This window comes from Podarcis muralis, chromosome 18, assembly GCF_964188315.1.
Source record: "Podarcis muralis chromosome 18, rPodMur119.hap1.1, whole genome shotgun sequence".
NCBI classification, from domain to species: domain Eukaryota; kingdom Metazoa; phylum Chordata; class Lepidosauria; order Squamata; family Lacertidae; genus Podarcis; species Podarcis muralis.
In genome coordinates this window covers 11,652,573-11,672,110 of record NC_135672.1, presented here as the reverse complement: position 1 = coordinate 11,672,110, position 19,538 = coordinate 11,652,573, and the positions used below count along the sequence as shown (strand labels likewise).

The following is a 19,538-nucleotide window of genomic DNA, read 5'->3' as shown; positions in this document are numbered from 1 at the left end:
GGCGGGCAGGTGTGGGGATTCCCTGGTCCTGAATGGGGTGACTGTGCCCCCCGAAGGACCAGGTGCGCAGCCTGGGAGTCATTCTGGACTCACAGCTGTCAATGGAGGTGCAGGTTAATTCTGTGTCCAGGGCAGCTCCATCTGGTACGCAGGATGAGACCCTCCCTGCCCACAGACTGTCTGGCCAGAGGGGTGCATGCTCTGGTTATCTCCTGCTTGGACTACTGCCATGCGCTCTATGTGGGGCTACCTTTGAAGGTGACCCGGAAACTGCAACTAATCCAGAACGCGGCAGCTAGACTGGTGACTGGGAGCGGCCGCCGAGACCGCATAACACCAGTCTTGAAAGACCTACACTGGCTCCCAGTATGTTTCCGGGCACAATTCAGAGTGTTGGTGCCAACCTTGAAAGCCCTAAATGGCCCAGTAGACCTGAAGGAGAGTCTCCACCCCCATCGTTCAGCCCTTACACCTGGGTCCTCCACCCGAGGGACTTCTGGCGGTTCCCTCACTGCGAGAAGCGAGGTTACAGGGAACCAGGCAGAGGGCCTTCTCGGTGGTGGTGCCCGCCCTGTGGAACGCCCTCCCACCAGATGTCCAAGAGAAAAATAACTACCAAACTTTTAGAAGACATCTGAAGGCAGCCCTGTTTAGGGAAGCTTTTAATGTTTAACAGGTTATTGTATTTTCGTGTTTTGTTGGAAGCTGCCCAGAGTGGCTGGGGAAACCCAGCCAGATGGGTGGGGTATAAATAATAATTTATTATTATTATTATTATTATTATTATTATTATTATTATTATTGAGAGCTCCCCAAGATGGCTAGAGGCAACGCAATTGTCTGCGGGGGCTTGTGAGGGGCAAATCCGTCCATCTCCGTAAACAGATCTTAAAATTATTTTGCTATTAAGCAGCGTATAGAAAGCTTTCGGGTAATGATAAAAGATGCTTTCGGATCAGGTGATGTATCTGAATATGGATTTTTTCGGCGCATCCGTAACCCAAAAACACGCAACCTGAAGCGTCTGTAACCCGAGGTATGACTGTATATCGTATTGTTTTATTGCTGTGGCCAGCGCAAATAAAGATTCATTCATTCCTCCACCAACCAGCAGGGGCGCTAATGAGACCATCCCGACGCTCTGCCCCTCCGACTCTATGATTCTACGGACAGACGCAGAAAGTGGCAAGAGGCGTTCTTAACAGAACATAGCATTTTTATTCAGTAAATATATCTATATTTGTTTGTTTCCAGCATATAAGCATAAGGAGCTGAAGGCAGAAGATGCGATGGGGGTGAGCAGCCCCCGTCCGCAGAAAGGACAGCAAAGTAGCTCGGGGGTATGCCAGGAGCCGAGTTCGAATCCTGCCACGTGAGCTAACCACTGCCAGCTGCAAATTCCCAGAACCCCCAGATTGTAAGAAGTGGGCACTGCCAAGTGCTTTGAATCCCAAAGGCGTTTTTTCCCCCTGGAAAATTGCAGCGACCACTCATTCCCCAAAACTATGCATAAAGGTAAAGGGACCCCTGACCATTAGGACCAGTCGTGCCCGACTCTGGGGTTGCAGCGCTCATCTCGCTTTACTGGCCGAGGGAGCCGGCGTACAGCTTCCGGGTCATGTGGCCAGCAGGACTAAGCCGCTTCTGGCGAACCAGAGCAGCGCACGGAAACACCGTTGATCCGTGGTTGCTGGACTACATAACCCATCATCCACGGTTGCTGGACTACATAACCCATCACCCGTGGCTGTACCGAATACTGGGACTGATGGGAAGCTGGAGTCCAGGGACACAGACACGGCCATCCCTGATGGGAGATGAGGCGTTCCCTGCTGCCTCTTGCAGATTGAAGCGTTTATTTTATTTTTTGCATAGGCTGTGTTACATTTTATGTATAATCAATAAAATAAAATAAATAGAGGCAGCAACTGCTGGAGGGATACAGGCTTCCCTAGACCTCGAGTCTTCTAAAAAGAGGATTTTTTCCACATGCTTTAGCATGGCAACTTTACAATTCCATGATTCCATCTCCTACAGGAATGCAATTTTGAGGAAAACCTGTGGCCCTTCAAATATTGCTGGACTCTGTCTCCCCATCACCCCTATCGGCCGTCTTGGATGCTGGGGGGCGGCAGTCCCAACGATATCTAAGAGGCCGCTGCCCCACAACCACCGGCCTCCAGTTCCTTCCCTGCTTTCTACGCCAGCTGCCCCGAAACCCCCCCCCCTTAACACCCCCGCCCTGAAAGTGCAGAGTGTACATTCACAGGTCGTGTGAGCCTCTAACTTTTTTTAGAAAAAGAAGAAAGAAAGAAAGGACTTTTTTTTAAAGTGTGAAAAACGAAGGGGGTGGGTGACGTCCTGGGCACCGGCCAGTCAGCGCTATGCAGAGCTTCCTTCTACATCAAAATGCAGGGATGAGAGATTTTGCTCGTCTCCAAACCCCCATCCTTCCTGACCAGCGGTCCCTGCAATTTCTGTGGGTCCTCATGTCGAACGCCCTGGGGGTTTGGAGGTTATGGGGCAGCGAAGTCTCAGGCTCTCCGATTTAAAATCTTCCTGTGGGAAACATAGCTCAGGAGCGAAACCTCCTCCTCCGTCCTTTAAAAGGGGGCACCCCAGAAAGAAAGCAAAGGTCGCCGAAAGACGGGGGGGGGGGGTCCCAAATACAAGCTGTAGGGTTCACCCCAGAGAACAGGCCGCCTATGACATTAGCGCCCCCAATCGGCAGTAGTGGGGAATCGCAGAGCAATTGCAAAGACGCCTGATATCCCAGTGCGTTCGACACATTCAACTGGTGCAGAAGGAAATTCACCCGCAAAATATCAACAACTGCAAAGCAAAGTGGGGGGGCAGACTCTGCTCAGAACGGGCTAGCAGCAAAAGCGAGAATAAGTTATTTTATCGATGCACAGCAGCCGTACGCCCTTGTTCTCTAAACACCTCCCGTTCCGCCCCTTTATCTATCTGCAACCCCCCCCCAAAAGAAACCTTTTAAATCGTTGGTTTCTCTAGCGCCGCTCCTGCCTGGCCCAGCACTTTAAAACCAGCTTGCACAAAGCTTTTAAAAGTTGCATAAATAAATCCGCCGCCCCCCCCTCGCCTTGTTGGGGGCAGGAGAGGAAACGAGGACCAGACAAACCGCTCCCGTCTTGTAAACGAGACCTTCCGGGATGTTTTCACAGCCATGCTCGATTTTCCGCATGTGATCCGCACCTAGTACATACTTCGCACGCGTGTGTGTGTATGCAAATACACAATTTTTGCACGTGGAGAAAATTCGGCAGAACGCGAATCCCGGAAAAACAGCCCCATTTTACGTCCGTGTATTGGTTTGGGAAGGGCAAACGAGGTAGTTTCGGATCTCCATATTCATTTCCCGTCCCCCACGGCTCCAGACCTACAGAGAACCCTCTTCTCTGCTTTTCGGACCCCCTTACCGGAGGGATCGAAGGATGGGGGGCGCTGGCTGTTCAGCGTTGGCCCCCAAGAGACCCTATCTTTACATTCGCTCCTTTGAGAAGGCAGAGCCTCTGAGACGCAAGGAAATCGGGTTTCGCTGTTGTGGGTCCAAGTCCACCTTCAGGGGCGTGGAGAACCCCCCAACGCCCACCCTCAAAACGAGGTTCGAGTCCGGATCGCGTCTCTCAGACCCGGGTTTCTTCTACGTTCTTGTCCTCCAAGAAACCAAGGATTCTTCTCCAGCGGCTGGGGGCCGTGGGGTGGTCCACGGGGCAGCAATCGTCGTCGCTTTGGTCTTTGGCGAAGTGAACGAACACCTTGCGGCGAAAGGGAACGGGGCGGTGAGAGAAAGGCAAAAGAGGATATTATTATTATAATAGTATAATAATAATTTATTATTATACCCCGCCCATCTGGCTGAGCTTCCCCAGCCACTCGGGGCGGCTTCCGATTGAGTGTTAAAAACAATATTAAAGACTTCCCTGAACAGGGCTGCCTTCAGATGTCTTTTAAAGATAAGATAGCTGCTTATTTCAGGGTGTTCCACAGGGCGGGCGCCACCACCGAGAAGGCCCTCTGCCTGGTTCCCTGTAACCTCACTTCTCGCAAGGAGGGTACCGCCAGAAGACCCTCGGTGCTGGATGTCAGTGTCCAGGCTGGACGATAGGGATGGAGACACTCCTTCAGGTATACTGGGCCATTTAGGGCTTTTAAGGTCAGCCCCAACACTTTGAATTGTGCTCGGAAACGTCCTGGGAGCCAATATAGGTCTTTTAGGACTGGTGTTATGTGGTCTCGGCAGCTGCTCCCAGTCCCCAGTCTAGCTGCCGCATTCTGGATTAGTTGTAGTTTCCGGGTCACCTTCAAAGGGAGCCCCACGGAGAGTGCATGGCAGTAGTCCAAGCGGGAGATAACCAGAGCATGCGCCACTCTGGCCAGACAGTCTGCGGGCAGGGAGGGTCTCATCCTGCGTACCAGATGGAGCTGCCCTGGACACAGAACTGACCTGCACCTCCATGGACAGCTGTGAGTCCAAAATGACTCCCAGGCTGCGGACCTGGTCCTTCGGGGGCCCAGTTACCCCATTCAGGACCAGGGAGTCCCCCACACCTGCCTGCCCCCTGTCCCCCAAAACGGTCCTTCTGTCTTGTCAGGATTCAACCTCAATCCGTTAGCCGCCATCCATCCTCCATTACATTTTTTAATAGCATTATTCTTTTCAAAACCGCTCCGTTTCGGACCGGCCAAAGTTTCCAAGTTACCTTCAAGGGCCCAGCCTCTAAAGTTAAGTTACAAGTCTTTTTGACTGCAGAAATCGGAAGGAAACTGGGAGGATTCTCAGAAGCGAGAAGGGAAACAAGACAGGCAGAAGCTTTGTTTGGTAAGGTTTGGGGGGGGAGGGGGTCCCCAAGGGACATGGGTGGCGCTGTGGGTTAAACCACAGAGCCTAGGACTTGCCAATCAGGAGGTCGGTGGTTCGAATCCCCGCAATGATGGGGTGAGCTCCCGTTGCTCGGTCCCTGCTCCTGCCCACCTAGCAGTTTGAAAGCACTTCAAAGTGCAAGTAGATAAATAGGTACCACTCCAGCAGGAAGGTAAACGGCGTTTCCGTGTGCTGCTCTGGTTCGCCAGAAGTGGCTTAGTCCTGCTGGCCACATGACCCGGAAGCTGTACGCCGGCTCCCTCGGCCAGTAAAGCGAGATGAGTGCCGCAACCCCAGAGTCGGGCACAACTGGACCTAATGGTCAGGGGTCCCTTTACCTTTACCTTTAGGGGGTCCCCACTCACGCCGCCGGCCTCACCTGGTCGAGGGTCGTTTGAGAGACGGAGTAATCTTCGATGTGGTAGGTGGTCCGGTGAGCCGAGAGGATGCCGAAGATGTTGGCCAGGGAGCAGCTGCGAGAAGGCAACTGGTACTGGAGGGTGCAATGATGTTTCTCCTTCAAGATGATTCCGGGGAAAGAATCCCGGATGAATTTCTCCACAGGGCCCAGGTCAGCGCTGGAGACCCGGAGGACGATGGTGTAGCCGTCTCCGAACCTAGGAAGAGAAACCGGGTCGGAACAGTACTACTACTACTACTAATTTATTATCTGGGTGGCTTCCAACAGAACACGAAAATACAATAACCTATTAAACATTATAAAGCTTCCCTAAACAGGGCTGGCTTCAGATGTCTTCTAAAAGTTTGTTAGTTGTTTTTCTCTTTGACATCTAGTGGGAGGGCGTTCCACAGAGCGGGTGCCACCACCGAGAAGGCCCTCTGCCTGGTTCCCTTTAACTTGGCTTCTCGCAGGGAGGGAACCGCCAGAAGGCCCTCGGGAGATGGACCCGGGTTGACTGGGTTTGATTCATTGACAATAATTTCTGATCAAATCCCACAAGCGTTCACATTTATGCCATTTCCCCTCTACTGCCCAATTCTCTATGTCTGACAAGAATGGTGGTGCCTAGAGAGAGGGGTGTGGCTTATGCGAGGGGTGTGGCTTATGCGAGGGGTGTGGCCTGCAGGGGGAGGTGTGTTTTATGTGAGGGGTGTGGCCTAGAGAGGGGGTGTGGCTTATGCGAGGGGTGTGGCATAAGCGAGGGTGTGGCTTATGCGAGGGGTGTGGCCTGCAAGGGGAGGTGTGTTTTATGTGAGGGGTGTGGAATGGAGAGGAGGGGTGTGGTATATGTGAGGGGTGTGGCCTAGAGAGATGGGGTGTGGCTTATGCGAGGGGGTGGCTTTTGCGAGGGGTGTGGCCTGCAGAGAGGAGGTGTGTTTTATGTGAGGGGTGTGGAATGGAGAGGAGGGGTGTGGTTTATGTGAGGGGTGTGGCCTAGAGAAATGGGATGTGGCTTATGCGATGGGTGTGGCCTGAAGAGAGGAGGTGTGTGGCTTATGTGAGGGGTGTGGCCTAGAGTGAAGAGGTGTGGTTGATGTGAGGGGCGTGGCCTGGAGAAAGGGGGTGTGGTCTATGTGAGGGGTGTGGCCTTTAGGACTGAAATCCCACCCCCAAACAGCACATTATCAATACAACACACCCTTCCCCCTCGCCGCCAGAGGCTTACTTGTTCTTCAGGTGCTGCACACTCCCCAGACATCGGAAACGGCCGTTCACCATGATCGCCATCCTGGTACACAGAGCCTCGCACTCCTCCATGCTAGCAGAGGGGAGAAAGAAGGAGGAAAGGCGGTTAGCTCCTTTCGGCCTCACCCCGGTTCTGTAAGAAGGTGCCTCTCCGGTAAACGGCAGGGGAATCTACACCTGTGGAATTTCTGGCTGGATATTTACCCCAGTTGCTGGGAGGGAGCATGGGGCCTTTTGCAGATCTGCCTGGCAAATAAATAAATAATAATAATAATAATAATAATAATAATAATAATAATAATAATAATAATAATAATAATTCAATAGCAAAAATAACGGGAAGGCGAGAGAGAGAGATTTTGGTTTTGGTGGTTGGAGGAGGGATGGCGGCTAACAGATTGAGGTTGAATCCTGACAAGACAGAAGGACTGTTTTGGGGGGAAAGGGGGCGGGCAGGAGTGGAGGATTCCCTGGTCCTGAATGAGGTAACTGTGCCCCCAAAGGACCAGGTGCGCAGCCTGGGAGTCATTTTGGACTCACAGCTATCCATGGAGGCGCAGGTCAATTCTGTGTCCAGGGCTGCTCCGTCTGGTACACAGGATGAGACCCTCCCTGCCTGCAGACTGTCTGGCCAGAGTGGTGCATGCTCTGGTTATCTCCCGCTTGGACTACTGCCATGCGCTCTCCGTGGGGCTACCTTTGAAGGTGACCCGGAAACTGCAATTAATCCAGAATGCGGCAGCTAGACTGGGGACTGGGAGCAGCTGCCGAGACCACATAACACCAGTCCTAAAAGACCTACATTGGCTCCCAGGACGTTTCCGACCACAATTCAAAGTGTTGGGGCTGACCTTAAAAGCCCTAAATGGCCCAGTATCCCTGAAGGAGCGTCTCCACCCCCATCGTTCAGCCCGGACACCAGGGTCCATCTCCCGAGGGCCTTCTGGCGGTTCCCTTGCTATGAGAAGCCAAATTACAGGGAACCAGGCAGAGGGCCTTCTCGGTGGTGGCGCCCGCCCTGTGGAACACCCTCCCACCAGATGTCCAAGAGAAAAATAACTACCAAACTTTTAGAAGACATCTGAAGGCAGCCCTGTTTAGGGAAGCTTTTAATGTTTAACAGGTTATTGTATTTTCGTGTTTTGTTGTAAGCCGCCCAGAGTGGCTGGGGAAGCCCAGCCAGATGGGCGGGGTATAAATAATATATTATTATTATTATTATTATTATTATTATTATTATTATTATTATTATTATTATTATTAGTTTACCTGTGGGACGTGAGGACCACCGACCGGCCGTCCCTTATCACGCCAAGGATGCAGTTCCAAAGGAAGCGTTTGGCCCTTGGGTCCATCCCCGTCGTCGGCTCGTCCTGGAACCCGCAAACAAACGAAATTTCAAGCCTCGCCAAGTTCTTGCCCACCCCGGTAACACTCACACCCCTTCCGGCTCAAAAAACGGCCGGCGACACAAACGGCGGCGCCGTTCCCCATCACTGACCAGGAAAATGACCGGCGGTGCTCCGATGAGCGTGATGGCCGTGGAGAGCTTGCGTTTGTTGCCGCCGCTGTAGCGTCCGGCGGGCCTGTCTGCGTAGGCCGACAGACCAAGCGTCGACAGTCCCCATTTGACCACCTGGTGGGGAGAGAGGTATCGGTTGGGCAAGAGGTGGGGAGCCAGGCAGCAGAGGGCGCCAGAGAGAACAGAGGGCAGAGCCAATGGAGCCTAGATTTGTCCCCATCACCATAATAATACAGGCGTGCCTTGGAAGTCGAATGGAATCCGTTCCAGAAGTCTGTTCGACTTCCCAAATGTTTGGAAACCAAAGCGCAGCTTCTGATTGGTTTTTGTTCGGAAACCAAATCGCAGCTTCTGATTGGAAGCACCTGCAGCCAACCAGAAGCCCCGTCGGACGTTCACCTTCCAAAAACCGTTTGGAAACTAGAACGCTCACTTCTGGGTTTGGTAAATATAAAGGTAAAGGGACCCCTGACCGTTAAGTCCAGTCGTGGCCGACTCTGGGGTTGCGGCGCTCATCTCGCTTTACTGGCCGAGGGAGCCGGCGTACAGCTTCCGGTTCATGTGGCCAGCAGGACTAAGCCGCTTCTGGCGAACCAGAGCAGTGCACGGAAACGCCGTTTACCTTCCCGCCGGAGTGCTACCTATTTATCTACTTGCACTTTGACGTGCTTTCGAACTGCTAGGTTGGCAGGAGCAGGGACCGAGCAACGGGAGCTCACCCCGACATTGCGGGGATTCGAACCGCCGACCTTCTGATTGGCAAGTCCTAGGCTCTGTGGTTTAACCCACAGCGCCACCCACGTCCCTTGGTAAATATAGTTATCCTTTATTAGGCATAGCAAACCACACGTTATCAAACAGACACTTCTGGGTTTGGATTGTTCGGGAGCCAAGGCGTTCAAGATCCGAGGTACGACTGTAAGAAAGAACCAAGGCACCGTCTGAGCATGCGCAGAGTGCTTTTCCGGCTGCTGTGCCGCCAGAGAGCCGGCCCTTTTTTTGCAACTCTCACCCCGGGAATTTCGGTCTCCGGGACCCCGCGCAGGCGAGAGTAGAAGACGAGATGTTCGCGTCCGGTTAGCAGGTCGTTGATGGCGTCAAACTGGGGGCAATAGCCCATGTTCTGGTGGACGGCTTGCAGGTCAGTGATTACGCTGTAGGTGGGGGGGTGAGAGTTAGGAAGGTGGGGATTAGAGAGAGAGGCGGCTTTGAAGCAAGAAGCAAAGATCGTGGCAGGTTAACACAGGTCTCTCCTCCCCCCCTTCTTAAATTTGTGGTGTTGAGGGGTGAGTGTTCAGACCCCTGGGCTCTCACTTGTGGGGTGCCTCAGGGTTCCGTCCTCTCCCCCATGCTTTTTAATATCTATATGAAGCCGCTGGGAGAGATCATCAGGGGGTTTGGGCTGGGTGTTCATGCAGATGATACCCAGCTCTACCTCTCTTTCAAATCTGGACCAGTGAAGGTCCTGTGTGAGTGCCTGGAGGCGGTTGGAGGATGGATGGCGGCTAACAGATTGAGGATGAATCCTGACAAGACAGAAGGACTGTTTTGGGGGGACAGGAGGCGGGCAGGTTCGGAGGACTCCCTGGTCCTGAACGGGGTCACTGTGCCCCTGAAGGACCAGGTGCGCAGCCTGGGAGTCATTTTGGACTCACAGCTGTCCATGGAGGCGCAGGTCAATTCTGTGTCCAGGGCAGCTCCATCTGGGACGCAGGATGAGACCCTCCCTGTCCGCGGACTGTCTGGCCAGAGTGATACATGCTCTAGTTATCTCCCGCTTGGACTACTGCCATGCGCGCTCCGTGGGGCTGCCTTTGAAGGTGACCCGGAAACTGCAATTAATCCAGAATGCGGCAGCCAGACTGGGGACTGGGAGCGGCCACCGGGACCCCATAACACTGGTCCTGAGAGATCTGCATTGGCTCCCAGTTCTGTCCTTATAATTCCCCAAAAGAAAAGCTTCTGGGTTTGTTTGTTTGTTTACAAATGTTATTTTAAACATCCCTTTCATTGCATTATATATCATCTCCCAGTAAAGCTTTAACCTTACTACAAGACCACCGCGTATGATAAACAGAACCTTCTTTCTCTATAGATTTCCAAGACTTAACTTGATTTAGATTTATGTGGTGTTTTTTCCAATCAGCACTGACCTGTAGCCTTTCAGAAAGGCCTTCCCGGACGTCACCTCGGAATCTCCTGTTAGCATTTTGAAAGTTGACGTTTTCCCAGCACCGTTGACTCCCAAGAGACCAAAGCACTGCGGGAAAAATTTGGGTTGGACTTTTGCGCCAACACAGTGTGCGCACAGCGACTGTGGGCGCAGAACTAAAAGGCCGCCCGCAATATCTTTGCTTAGTTTTATTTTTTAAAAAACATAGCAGTCGAACATTAACAATCCATCAGTCCTCCTCGCAAGCCCCCAGCAGAAGCTTACAAAACATTTGATCAGCTTAAATACAGTTTCAAATAATCAATTGTCCTCTCACATCCCTTCCTTCACCCGGTGCAGAAAGTACCCACTCCCCTTTCCAATTTGGCAAAAAGTCAAGAGACCACAGGTTTGCAGCTAGGTACGTTAGGGTTACCAGACGTCCCCGATTCCTGGAGACAGTCCCTGGATTTGCAGATCTGTCCCCGGACAAATTCCGTCCCTGGATTTCTTCATATTTATCTATTCTTGTTTTGGGTTGACATGCAATTCGCTCGTCTGTAGCTAATCTCGCCATATTATCAATCCATGTGCTCAACGGAATCTTTTTGCGGCTCTTCCAATTCATCAAAACAAGGTTTTTTTGCTTCTAATATAGCACAGTAAAGGTAAAGGGACTCCTGACCATTAGGTCCAGTCGTGGCCGACTCTGGGGCTGCGGCGCTCATCTCGCTTTACTGGCCGAGGGAGCCGGCGTACAGCTTCCGGGTCATGTGGCCAGCAGGACTAAGCCGCCTCTGGCGAACCAGAGCAGCGCATGGAAACGCCGTTTACTTTCCTGCCGGAGCGGTACCTATTTATCTACTTGCACTCTGACGTGCTTTTGAACTGCTAGGTTGGCAGGAGCAGGGACCGAGCACCGGGAGCTCACCCCGTCGTTGCGGGGATTCGAATCACTGACCTTCTGATCGGCAAGTCCTAGGCTCTGTGGTTTAACCCACAGCGCCACCCGCGCCCCTATAATATAGCACAGTACATCCATTTATTTATTTTTTTGACCCCTTGAAATCTCCCACCTTTCCGGAATGTAATTTAGAATTAAATTCAGTTCCCCTAAATATGCTTCTCCTCAAGAACGCCTGATTCCTTCCCCTGCGAGGTAACTTACTTCCCCCGGAGGGATCCCCACGCACAGGCGATCCACCGCTGGCTTCTTGGTCCTCCGGTAGATCTGGGGGAAGAATTGCAGGCTGGCGGTCACATGTGAATTCCTCTCCCCACCCACTAGGGAGCGCTGCCAGATTGACACATTTCCTGCATGCGATGGCTTGGGACTCGGGTTCGGACTCGGAACCAGAGGGGACTCAGTCCGCACCAGATCCTTTGCCTCAAGCATCATCTGAACCAAGTCTGGGGCCTGATCCTGAAGAGTCCCAGTCTGAACAGGTTCCCCTGCAACAAGCCCCAGCTGGGCCGAGTCAGGGGCCTGATCCTGCCCTGGCTCCAGATGCGGGGATGACCTCGTTGCCGTCAGCTGGGCCATCACTTACAGCTGCTCCACTACCGGTTGGGTCAGGGGAGGCTGAGGCGGCCCCTGGGTCTAGTCACCCACCGACGTCTCCTGAGCTGCAGAGACTGAGGACTCGCAGGATGAGTGCTTGCCTTTGGACGAAACAGAGGGATCAGGACCGGACGCTACCCTGGTTGCGGGAACAACATTGCTGTATACTAGATCCTGCCTGAGATCCTTGCCTGGTTTCCTGCCTCATGTCCTGCCTTGGCCCTGTCGGACTGACTCCTAACGGAACCTACGGATTCTGGACCGGCGCTGGACCGTGTTTCACGGGTTACCCCCAGGCCCAGCACACTGCACATGGCACCTTCCTGCTCCACCCTCCAGACAGGGGATTCGAACCGCCGACCTTCTGATCGGCAACTCCTAGGCTCTGTGGTTTACCCCGCAGCGCCGCCTGGGTCCCTAGGGACGACGGTACTAGCAATCAATTGCAAATGGCTGCAAAATGTGGGGAGCCCAATTTAAAGTTGGGGGGAAACGAGAAGGGGAACTGGACGGACCTTTCCCTAGCGAGACACAAACGCCTTAAAGAAATCTGTCAAAACGTGCTGTGCGTTTGCCCCTCCCTGCTCGCCCCCCCTGCCCCACACCTTCGTCAGCTGCTGCAGTACGAGGATGTCTGCGGCTGGTACCCCGCTGGTGACCCTCTTCCGTTCCTTGGCAACATCCTCGTCCTCTTCTCCCAGCGGCGAGTCCTTGACCGGGGACGGCCTGGAAGGGGAAGGCAACGTCAAGACCCCTCCATCGGCTCTGCCGCGGCCGGCTGGCCCCACCAGTCCTCCTTTTAAAAGGTAAAGGGACCGCTGACCATTAGGTCCAGTCATGGCCGACTCTGGGGTTGCAGCGCTCATCTCGCTTTATTGGCTGAGGGAGCCGGTGTGCAGCTTCCAGGTCATGCGGCCAACAGGACTGAGCCACTTCTGGCGAACCAGAGCAGCGCACGGAAATGCCGTTGTCCTTCCCGCCGCAGTGGTACCTATTTATCTACTTGTGCTGGTGTGCTTTCGAACTGCTAGGTTGGCATGAGCAGGGGCCGAGCAACGGGAGCTCACCCCGTGGCGAGGATTTGAACCGCTGACCTTCCTATCGGCAAGCCCTAGGCTCTGTGGTTTAACCCACAGCGCCACCCGTGTCCCAGTCCTCCTTTTACCTCTCTCCAAAAAGTGTCCTCTGATGGGCAAGGGCGTCTTGCCCATAGAGGCAAGTGGAGTGGGGCGCCAGGGAAGAGGCAGAGGTTTAAATCAATTTGATTTCAATCAAATCCACCCTGCTTCCAATGCGGGAAACTATTGCCCGACGCAGGGCTCGAATCCAGAACCCTGAGATCAAGGGCCCCGCGTTCTGCGGAAGCCGGCGATCTTCAGGGAGCTCTAAAAGGAGACGGCAAGGAATGGACTTGATACTTTCCTTCATGATAGCTCTGCCACCGAGCGCTAAAAAAATCAGGATTCTAGTCCCCATGATTCTGCACAAAGAGCTGGTTCAAACAGGGTATGTTTTCAAACAGCGGCTGCCCCCCAAACCTAAAAATAAAGTTAAGATTCTAGTCCTCATGGAGGTCAATAAAGGATTGCCTTAACGGGAGCGTGCAAAGTTGCCTTTTATCCGGAGACGGTTCGGTGCACCAAAAGCCACGCTGACCTCGAAGCCCTGCCTTTCTACATGCGAGGCCGTTGGCTCTAACCACTGAGACACACAGCCCCCTCACCGGAAAGAGAAGAAGAATTTGTACTGCACCAGGAGAGTGAAGGCAAAGAAAAGGGCTCCTTCCACAGCCATGGCGAAGATGTTCTTCCCTGCTAAGTCCCAGCTTAGAGGAGAAATGAATTTTCGGTCACCTACACAGGGGAAGAGATGTAAACATGAACAGAGAGCAGCCTCTGCTGGAGAGAGAAAAATGGAGAGGCAGGCTTAATGGGTTTTGGGTTTTCTCCAGTTGTAGAGGGATAGCTGCCTGTCTGTGCAGAATATTCGTAAAGACAATCTAATAATATTAATAGTAATAATTTATTACTTATACACGATCCATCTGTCTGGGTTTCCCCAGCCACTCTGGGCAGCTTCCAACAGAAGATTAAAAACACAATTAAACTTCAAACATTAAATACTTCCCTAAACAGGGCTGCCTTCAGGTGTCTTCTAAAAGTCAGGTAGTTCTTTCTCTCCTTGACATCTGATGGGAAGGCGTTCCACAGGGCGAGCACCACCACCAAGAAGGCCCTCTGCCTGGTTCCCTGAAACCTCGCTTCTCGCAATGAGGGAAATGCCAGAAGGCCCTCGAGAGATGGACCCCGGTGTCCGGGATGGAGACGCTCCCTCGGGGATACTGGGCCTTTGAGGCCGTTTAGGGCTTTCAAGGTCAGCACCAACGAATTGTGCTTGGAAACGCACTGGGAGCCAATGTAGGTTTGTCAAGACCGGTGTTATATGGTTTCGGCGGCCGCCCCCAGTCACCAGTCTGGCTGGCGCATTCTGGATTAGTTGTAGTTTCCAGGTCACCTTCAAAAGGTAGCCCCACCTAGAGCGCATGGCAGTAGTCCAAGCGGGAGATAACCAGAGCATGCACCACTCTGGCCAGACAGTCTGTGGGCAGGGAGGGTCCATCCTGCGTACCAGATGGACACAGAACTGACCTGCACCTCCATGGACAGCTGTGGGTCCAAAATGACCCCCAGGCTGCGCACCTGGTCCTTCCTGGGCCCAGTTGTCCCATTCAGGACCAAGGAGTCTTCCACACCTGCCTGCCTCCTTTCCCCCCAAAACAGCCCTTCTGTCTTGTCAGGATTCAACCTCAATCTGTTATCCGCCATCCAACCTGTTTTTGCTAGTGCCCAGCTTCCAGGTCGGCGGCGAGGGAAGCGTTTGAAAGTTAAATGCTTTCCGGTCGTGGAATAATAGAATTAAAGAATTGTACGTATGGGAGGGACCCCAAGGCGCAACCGCTGTCTCGTTTTGTTTGGCAGCCGCCAAGCGCCACTCACCGAAGCGCTCAAAGGCGTCCGCCATCGCCTGGTTCTTCACCATATCGATCAAACCACGGCCAAGACAGAAGTGCGGAAAGACGAGGAAGACTTTTTTAAGGATGACGTTGACGGCGTTCAATTTCTGCTCACGAGAGGGGAGCAAACACATGCAGACATATTTATTTACTTTTTAAAAAGATTCCCATGGATAAGCCGGCTTCTCCGTCACAGGAGTTCCAAGTTGGCGTCCCTAGTACAGCGTAACAACCAATTCCTACATTATTATTATTATTATTATTATTATTATTATTATTATTATTATTATTATACAACCAATTCCTACATTATTATTATAACAACCAATTCCTACATTATTATTATTATTATTATTATTATTATTATTATTATTATTATTACTATAACAACCAATTCCTACATTATTATTATTATTATTATTATTATTATTATTATTATTATTACTTTATTTATTGAAATTATATATCGCCCAATACCCAGAGATCATCATCATCATCATCATTACTATGATTACTTTATTTATTGTTTTTATATATCGCCCAATACCCGAAGGTCTAACATTCCCAAATTCTGCATCCCAATGTTTTGCAGGCCTCAAGTTTCCAGTCCTCCTGAAGGAGGCTGCTCTTCTTTTTAAATAATAATACTAATATTGGTGTTTGTTTAAGCTTCAAGGCATGCACACAAACCACGCCGTACGTAAATAAATGAACAACACCAACACTTTGAATTGTGCTCGGAAACATCCTGGGAGCCAATGGAGGTCTTTCAGGACTGGTGTTATACAGTCTCAGTGGCCGCTCCCAGTCCCCAGTCTAGCTGCCGCATTCTGGATTAGTTGCAGTTTCCAGGTCACCTTCAAAGGGAGCCCCACAGAGAGCGCATGGCAGTAGTCCAAGCGGGAGATAACCAGGGCATGTGCCACTTTGGCCAGACAGCCTGCGGACAGGAAGGGTCTCATCCTGCGTACCAGATGGAGCTCCCCTGGACACAGAACTGACCTGCGCCTCCATGGGCAGCTCTGAGTCCAAAATGACCCCCAGGCTGCGCACCTGGTCCTTCGGGGGCACAGTTGCCCCATTCAGGACCAAGGAGTCCTCCACACCCGCCCGCCTCCTGTCCCCCAAAACAGTCCTTCTGTCTTGTCAGGATTCAACCTCAATCTGTTAGCCGCCATCCATCCTCCAACCACCTCCAGGCGCTCACACAGGACGTTCACCCCGCAAGGACCCAGTCGTCCCCGTAGCCTACCTTGTCGGTGAAGAGCTCAAGAACGAAGGTGGCCACACTCCCGTTGATGCCAATGAAGAGATTGACGCATGTCAGGACCACGTAGGCAGTGCTAGGGACGCTGAAGAGGAACGAGGCTGGGTACATCAGAGGGGTGATGGACCAGCTGGAAACGGGCAAAGAGAGGAGGAGGAAATGAAAAAGAACCATTGAATATTTGTTTTTGTTTTTTTTAATAATATTTTTATTAAGTTTCTTTTCATAAGTTCATAAATTCGAAACAGTACAGAATAAAGAAACAAGAAACAAAAATAGGAATAAAGAAAAAGAAATAGATGTATAACAAACCAATTTTCCATAATTTAACAATACCAATTGGACCTCCCCACATCTTCCAGACCTGCGTTCCTTATAATAACAATATCAGCAATTTGTTACCTTATTTCATACCTTACTGTAACTTTCAGTTATTATGTTTCTAAATTCAAGATGTTGTAACTCAATTTTTGTACCTTTTAAATAAACATAATATGGTTATTTCATATTGCTTCCTCTTCTTTCTTATCACTTAATTTACCATTTACTTAATCAAATTGCTAAAGCATAAAGTTTCCTAATCATGCACAGTCTTAACATTCATACAGCTTATAATGTTTTTGCAAATAGTCTTTAATTTTTTTCCAGTCCTCTTCTATTGTTTCCTCGTCCAAATCTCGGATTCTGCCAGTCATTTCAGCTAATTCCATATAGTCCATCAACTGCGTCTGCCATTCCTCCAGTGTGGGTAAATCTTGTGTCTTCCAGTGCAGAACCATTGAATATTTGAAGAATATCCTAAATACAGGAGTACCTTGGTTCTCAAACGCCTTGGTACTCAAACTCTTAATGAAGAATGGATGCTTTTGAGTTCTGGTCCTTGAGAGTCCCATGGACTGCAAGAAGATCCAACCTCTCCATTCGGAAGGAAATCAGCCCTGAGTGCTCCCTGGAAGGACAGATCCTGAAGCTGAGTCTCCAAGACTTTGGCCACCTCAGGAGAAGAGAAGACTCCCTGGAAAAGACCCTGATGCTGGGAAAGATGGAGGGCACAAGGAGAAGGGGACGACGGAGGACGAGATGGTGGGACAGTGTTCTCTAAGCTACCAGCATGAGTTTGACCAAACTGCGGGAGGCAGTGGAAGACAGGAGGGCCTGGCGTGCTCTGGTCCAGGGGGTCACCAAGAGGCGGACGCGACTAAACGACTAAACAACAACACTCAAACAACTTAGAACCCAAACACTGCAAAGCCAGAAGGAAGTGTTCCGGTTTGCGAACCTTTTTCGAAATCCGAACGTGCTCCGTTTTGAGTGTTACGCTTCCGATTTGAGTGTTTTGATGAGGTCTGTTTTTGCTATTTATTTTGTGTTTTTGTTTTAGCGGCTCCTTTTGTTTTCGTGACAGTGTGGAACCCAGTTCCGCTACTGATGACTGGAGTGTGTGACTGCAGTACGTTGTTTATTGCTTTCGTTTTATGGACCAACGGTCTCGTTAGATAGTAAAATTCATGTCAAATTGCCACCACCGATAAGGCCCTGCCCACGTTCCCAACAAGGATAAAGCAGCTTGTTCTGTTTTATCCGTGTTTTTGTATTTTATCTGCAAGCCGACCTTCTGATTGGAAAGTCCTAGGCTCTGTGGTTTAACCCACAGCGCCACCCGCGTCCCAGAGAACTGTACTGCAAAATCTGGAAAAACTCAAACCCGGCTGTGTTTTGTTCTACGTATTCTTTTGGGAAGCGTGGACTGAATCGGAGCTCTTACCCTGACACCCCGCACTGCCTTACCCGTAGAGGAGGAGCAGTAGGATCAGAGCTGGCAAGTTGTCCAAGGAGACGTACGATTTTTGCTGGAAACAGAGGAAAATTAGCACCACCAGGAGAGCTGGAACGAGGTAGTTGCACTGGAAGAAGAAGGAGAAGGCGCAAAGGTGAGTTTGGCAAGATGTTGACAAGGGAAGGCTCAGATTCTGAATATCTCCCCCTGGATTTTGGAACTCTGAATTGGTTTTCCAATCTAACAACAGACCCAGCTGACTTGGGGACATTGCTTTCAGTGGGTCTACTCTGAGTAGGGCTTGGCCGGCTGCAACACAAAAAACAGCAACCATTTGTTGTGGACAAAGGACAGCTGGACATATAAAGGGCCCCATGACCTTCAGGAGCTTAGGGCCGCATCAAACCTAAATCCGGCCCTGGCATGTTCGCAGCGTCGGCCACGCTCCGCTGTGGCGCTTCTACTTTGGGGCTCTCCTGATCACGTGCGCAGAAGCGCCGGATCGCAACCCGCGTGTGTGCAGACATGGCGCTGCGGTTTGCGGACGTGCCTCCTGCACGGATCACGTCCGCAACCCGAGCGTCCACTGAATTTATACCCCGCCCATCTGGCTGGGTTTCCCCAGCCACTCTGGGCGGCTTCCAACAAAATATTAAAATACAATAGTCTATTAAACATTAAAGGTAAAGGGACCCCTGACCATTAGGTCCAGTCGTGGCCGACTCTGGGGTTGCGGCGTTCATCTCGCTTTACTGGCCGAGGGAGCCGGCGTACAGCTTCCGGGTCATGTGGCCAGCAGGACTAAGCCGCTTCTGGCGAACCAGAGCAGCGCACGGAAACGCTGTTTACCTTCCCGCCGGAGCGGTACCTATTTGTCTACTTGCACTTTGACGTGCTTTTGAACTGCTAGGTTGGCAGGAGCTGGGAGAGAGCAACGGGAGCTCACCCTGTCATTGCGGGGATTCGAACCGCCGACCTTCTGATCGGCAAGCCCTAGGCTCTGTGGCTTAACCCACAGCGCCACCCGTGTCCCTATTAAACATTAAAAGCTTCCCTAAACGAAAGAGGATGTGTCCGGTTTTCCAGGACGTATGTCAACCCTTGCTTCTCTCTCTTTCTTACCATATCCCAGGCGAAGTTGCCCAGCCAGTAGACGCCAGGCTTCATCCCACTGACAATCTGGAGGTGTTTGGCTTTGCTGACGCGCTCCTCGATGAGGAAGAGGACGAAGCTGGCCGGGACGAAGGACATGGCGAACATCACGCATATGGAGACCAGCACGTCCACCGACGTGGCCATCCTGCCGGAAGGAGAATCGGAGGAAAGCAGTAGAGTTGGGGAAGAGGGACCTCATCCCATCTACTCTGACCCTCCGTGATGAAGGAGGGAGAGAAGGAAACAGGGACCAAACGAGCTCATATCTTAAAAAAAAAATACCGTATTTTTTGCTCTATAAGACTCACTTTTCCCCTCCTAAAAAGTAAGGGGAAATGTGTGTGCATCTTACGGAGCGAATGCAGGCTGCGCAGTTATCCCAGAAGCCAGAACAGCAAGAGGGATTGCTGCTTTCGCTGCGCAGCGATCCCTCTTGCTGTTCTGGCTTCTGAGATTCAGAATATTTTTTTTCTTGTTTTCCTCCTCCAAAAATGAGGTGCGTCTTGTGGTCTGGTGCGTCTTATAGAGCGAAAAATGCGGTAATCTTATTTATTTTTC

The 19,538-nt window shown here is 51.4% G+C and overlaps 1 protein-coding gene across 2 annotated transcripts in view; it reads right to left on the bottom strand.

Moving 5' to 3' along the window:
- Positions 1-2,225: 2,225 nt before the first annotated feature.
- Positions 2,226-19,538, bottom strand: part of LOC114588678 (phospholipid-transporting ATPase ABCA1-like) — a 55,724-nt gene continuing 38,411 nt past the window's right edge. For both annotated transcript variants that reach the window (XM_077921771.1, XM_077921772.1), the window contains exons 31-44: positions 18,948-19,125; positions 17,837-17,952; positions 16,034-16,178; positions 14,765-14,888; positions 13,492-13,621; positions 12,374-12,494; positions 11,376-11,438; positions 10,215-10,315; positions 9,068-9,215; positions 8,035-8,169; positions 7,803-7,906; positions 6,514-6,606; positions 5,265-5,502; positions 2,226-3,779 (exon numbers count right to left, since the gene is read on the bottom strand). In XM_077921771.1, coding sequence (XP_077777897.1) covers positions 3,648-3,779; positions 5,265-5,502; positions 6,514-6,606; positions 7,803-7,906; positions 8,035-8,169; positions 9,068-9,215; positions 10,215-10,315; positions 11,376-11,438; positions 12,374-12,494; positions 13,492-13,621; positions 14,765-14,888; positions 16,034-16,178; positions 17,837-17,952; positions 18,948-19,125 — 1,828 coding nt within the window. In that variant the 3' untranslated portion in view covers positions 2,226-3,647. The remainder of the gene's footprint in view (positions 3,780-5,264; positions 5,503-6,513; positions 6,607-7,802; positions 7,907-8,034; positions 8,170-9,067; positions 9,216-10,214; positions 10,316-11,375; positions 11,439-12,373; positions 12,495-13,491; positions 13,622-14,764; positions 14,889-16,033; positions 16,179-17,836; positions 17,953-18,947; positions 19,126-19,538) is intronic.